General features: G+C 32.0%; 1 protein-coding gene across 1 annotated transcript; it reads right to left on the reverse strand.

Moving 5' to 3' along the window:
• Window positions 1-838: 838 nt before the first annotated feature.
• Window positions 839-4,047, reverse strand: LOC105336352 (structural maintenance of chromosomes protein 2). The gene is made up of 3 exons (XM_020070668.3): window positions 3,292-4,047; window positions 3,049-3,180; window positions 839-1,899 (listed from the first exon to the last, which is right to left on the reverse strand). Exons 1-3 carry the CDS (start codon window positions 4,019-4,021, stop codon window positions 1,508-1,510), a joined length of 1,254 nt encoding a protein of 417 aa, XP_019926227.3. The 5' UTR covers window positions 4,022-4,047; the 3' UTR covers window positions 839-1,507.
• Between the last annotated feature and the right edge of the window lie 816 nt (window positions 4,048-4,863).

The raw sequence follows: 4,863 nt of genomic DNA on the forward strand, positions 1-4,863 counted from the left end.
TTTGATGAACAAGACCAACTTAACAATTTGAATTTACAAATATTTCATTATGAAAAAAATGATTTGTAATTGAGAGTGTCGGATTCCTGTTAATGAAACATCAAAAAGCAGTGTCAAAAACTAAAAATTCGAATGTGTTATTTCTGAAAATGTTGAACAAATCATTCTTATCTTCAAATGTTCCAGATGGCCGAACATCCCCTTAAAGGGAAGAAACTGATACAGTAAAACTCGGTTATAGCGAAGTCCTAGGGATCAATGGATTTACTTTGTCATATCCGTAATTCGTTATATCCATTTAACGAATTCGTAAAAATAACTTTATCGAATTCACTATATATACATGTTTTATATTCATGTTAACAGATGGACAGTCATAGAATGGTGGGTAGATACGACGTCGGACGAACGGACGGTCGGACGGACGGACAAACATACACAAAAAGGGGATAAAATGAAGCTAAAGATGATACGGGCAAAAGTGGAGGATAAATAATAAGATAAATAGCAAAAGAAAAATTCATAATCACGTAAAAAAATAAGGAGGGGAATTATGATTGACGTTAAAATGTTATAAAATTGATAGTGAAAGTGTATGAAAGCTGCCAACGACTATGCAATCACAACTTCTCAATGACATAAAGTAATTGCTTCTTTATTTGGCTTTAAATAGATATGTGCACTGGACGAATTGAGGACAAAATTCAGATTCCCCGTACAGCTACAGTTATGCAGCTAGATACGAAAAGGTCAATAACATTTATGTATAAGTATGGAATTTATTTGGCAAGCTAGATATTCACTTTTAACACAAATCATGCAAAACAAGTACATGGAATCAAATTGCGGACTTTATTCTTTTCTACACATCAAATTATTTTAGCAGTTGCAATTAATCAAATCATTTACTGTATAACATTTACACTGTTTTATATTTTAGACATTGCCAAAAGCTAGACTAATACGGTGTTTTTAAGGAAGAGGAAACCTGTGATACCGGTTAAGTCTTTTGTGATTAACATTATTATAGCTATTTTAAATGTAAAAAAAAAATATCTCAATAACATGCACACCCAGAGTCGACAAATTGACAAATAACGCTTAAATTTATATCTGAATGATGGTATAGTTTAAACATTATTTTTCAAATCTACCTTACTATCTATTGTTTTTACTTAAAAAGCAACAACAATTAGGGCAAATATACTTCGGGATAAAACGTATTTAGGTATAAATACACAGGGGCAGAGGGCGAGCAAAAATACTTAAATTCGCTGATTTAACAAATTTCTGGATTTATTATTTGTAAAAAAAATTCATCCAAGTTTTAAAACAGACAAAACGTTGCATTATTACGTTTGAAGGATAATCTACGGATAATATTAATTATGATAAAATATAGTTTGTAAATCAAAAAGTTGAGTTGTGATTTTAAAATCTCTTTCGTATTTCGATTCCCTAGAAGAGCCTCCTGTGCTTCAAAGCGTTCTACTAAGTGTTAGCTTTATTACAGAAGAAAACCAGAGAAGGTCGTAATGGGTACTGAGTCTGTGTAATAACTTTTTCCGTTGTAACAACTAACCCAGACAGAGTTTCCTGTGTACAACTGTAACACCGCCATGTTTGTTCCCGTCATGAAGCTTGCAGAGCTGTGGGACATTGTTCTGACTTTATTCGAACCGTTAAGCACAAGATCTAGATATATATAATTACTATCGTACGTATTAACAGTAACAAAGAAGACGTATGTCCCGTCCGTGGGGGCGGTGAATTTCCCAGTGCTCGGAGTGTATCCGTTTCCATTATTGGTGACGACATGAGGGAACACCAATATGTTTCCAGACCAGGTGGTAGACGAACTCGTCACCCCGACTGTGAAGCCCACACTTGTTTTCGAAACTGTAACAAGATCAGATTTTACAATTATGTATAGATTATGGTAAACAGTGTTCAATACCAAGTATAACCATAACCAAGTTCAAGTTGAGAGATAACTTTAACGTTAATTATTTCGTGAATATAACAATAAAACCAACTTTATACGTAGCAAAAAAAAAAATACCAGTTTCTATATTTGTCAGTTCAAACTCAATTTAGTTGAGTATCAATTCGTAGAATATAGTTGTTAACCAAATATATAAACGATAACCAATTATATGAATATAACCAAAAAGCATAATGCATATTGCCATTGTTCATTCATGTAAACACATACTATAACATTGTCAGTGTCAATCAAAAAATATAACACAGAATGATCACTTTTTACATAATAAGGTAAAAATGTACTAAGTTCAGCTCGATTTGTAAGAGAGCCTATATAATTGCATAAACAAAGCTTCGAGGAATAATGAAGATGCTCGTTCTTAAAACCACAACAATCTTTATATATATATATATATATATATATATATATATATATATATATATATATATATATATATATATATATATATATATATATATATATATATATATATATATATATATAATTGTTTTTAAATCAGTGAAATGCAGTAAATAAGAAACTTGCAATTGTTATTGTTTTTATATAGAACAGATATATGTGGGCCAAAAATCTTGTTTTGTACAGATATTTTAATTCTATTTTTAATCTTTATAATACAGGTACATGTATTTATTATTCTGTAACAGGTAATATTTCTTGATTTTACAATTTTTTTTACCATATTTGGATACATGTACTATATATCGGAGATATTCAAGTAAACTAACAAATAAATTTTAAACAATCAATACGATATCTATACTTCTTTTTCACTTACATTCTAAAAGATAGCAAGACATCTCATTATGTCAATAGCCTGTGAGTTTTCATTCGCTGACGGTGAATTCACATTAGGGCAAGCTGTTTTAACAGATATGTGTGTAGCATTCAACACAAGCTGACCTTTTTCCCATTGCACCTAGTTTAAATTTCTGCGCGACAAACATTGGGTAATGCATTAAGAAAATCAACCTACATCATAGTTCTTATTTCGTAAATTCGTGCTCAGCGCTAAACTCTTAAATAATTTGTAAACGTACCACAATTGTTCAGCAGGGACATGTTCATTCTGAAAACCTCAAGTGATGACACAGCAGCTGACAACTTCAACTGGGACTTCTGGGATTGCTCAACATCCGCTTTGATGGAGTTTATAGTGTTGTTCAGATTATCTTAAAAGAGATACAGATACAAATTAATTCACACCATTATGTTTCGCCATGTAATGGCTTATACTTGACTTACAACTTTATATAAACTATATTTTAAAAATCTAGCGATACCTGATATTATTTTCATTAAACTAGATTGTTCATTTCCTAATGTAGACAAGTTGTAGATCAGTTGTTCTTGGTAATCCTTAGAAGTAAGCAACTTGTGGTTTATATCACCGACAGATCTATTTACGTTGGCCGTAAAATCGGTTATTCTGCTTTCTATCAGCTCTGGAATCGACATGTTCAGTTCCATGGTATGTTTATTTAAGTCCAATAACGTTACAGAAAGATAGCGGACCTCTATCTTGATGTCATTTAGAATCGTAGATGTATTTTTCTCAAAGTCTTCAATTTTGTCATTCACATGCCTTTCATATTGAGTTTGGCTTTGTGAAACCTTTGTAAAATTTCCTTCAATTTCATTAAACCTGCTGTCAGTAGTCCTAAAATCGTCTTGGAATTTCACAGCTTGCTCTTTGAACTTCTGGTTCTCGGTTTTCAGCAACTGTACCTCATTTTTTAAGCTTGAGATTTCTTTCTCGGCATCATGGAGTCGTTTATTGCTAGCTGACATGCTTTCTTTCATTTCGATCATATCTTTCATAAGACTATGAACATTCTTCACCAGTGACATTCGAATCAGAGTCTCCTGGTTCAACAATTGTCTGAAAACATCGGTCTCTGTGTCCACTGATTTATCCCGTAACGTGCCGTTCTGAGTTTCCCCATCAGTAAGAATAGACAAGCAAATTGATGGGATTACACACAGGAACCCGAGTATGATGTACGCCATCATGGTTAGAATTAAAACGACTAAGGGACAAATCAATCTTATTTATTCCTTTGACCAAATGGTTTACAGTGTACAAAATTTAATGCCCATAAAAGGGAAAACATTTGTACAGATTTCAAAAATCATGCGCAGTAAAGGAAGAATAAATTTATTCAAACACGTAACAATTTGTAATTGCTTTGAACAGTTTTCTCCTTCAAAATATTCTTGAATCTACTTTCAGTGCCCGTGGGACTTAAGTTAGTAAAGATGTAAATGGTTATATCCTCTAACCAAGGAAAAAATCCTAAGTGCAAGAAAAAAGCACAAACACTACACTTAAAATACTTAGGCAAAGTTCAATGATTTAGAGAAAAGAAATATTTTCTGAAAACATATGCCTAAAAATTCATTCCCCCTATTTCAGCTACAAACAGTCTTTATTTTTTTTTTTACAATATTTACACTTGCAAATGGTCTCTTATATAACATTTATTTACACTTGCAAATGTTTTCCCTTATTTAACACTAATCGAGCAATTCGCTGTTATTCCTGCAACCATAGACCGCGACAAAAAGTCAAAGTAGAGCATGAATATTCTGGGTAACTACTTTTTTCATGTACACACACTTACAGCGACTCACGCAAAGGTATCCCACTCCTCAATGTTGTTGTATCAAGAATTTCTTGAGAAGTATATCATTGAAATCTGTAGACAGAACATGCAATTTCACTCTGATTTGTGTTTGTTGTCAGCATTTTTGATAAAGCAAATTTATTTTTTCAAATGTTGTTTAATTATGCACAATTGTCACATTGAATAGAAAAATTACGAAAAAAATTATGTACGAAGCTGCATAAACTT

The sequence above is a fragment of the Magallana gigas genome, chromosome 5 (assembly GCF_963853765.1).
Source record: "Magallana gigas chromosome 5, xbMagGiga1.1, whole genome shotgun sequence".
Taxonomy (NCBI): domain Eukaryota; kingdom Metazoa; phylum Mollusca; class Bivalvia; order Ostreida; family Ostreidae; genus Magallana; species Magallana gigas.

What these genes read in the sequence shown, in the direction of transcription:
- LOC105336352 (XM_020070668.3), bottom strand. Translation starts at nt 4,021, where the DNA reads ATGATGGCGTACATCATACTCGGGTTCCTGTGTGTAATCCCATCAATT. An exon ending in TTTAATGAAAATAATATCAG is followed by an intron (nt 3,181 to 3,291) that starts GTATCGCTAGAT and finishes ATCTCTTTTAAG; the next exon opens with ATAATCTGAACAACACTATA. An exon ending in GTCCCTGCTGAACAATTGTG is followed by an intron (nt 1,900 to 3,048) that starts GTACGTTTACAA and finishes ATCTTGTTACAG; the next exon opens with TTTCGAAAACAAGTGTGGGC.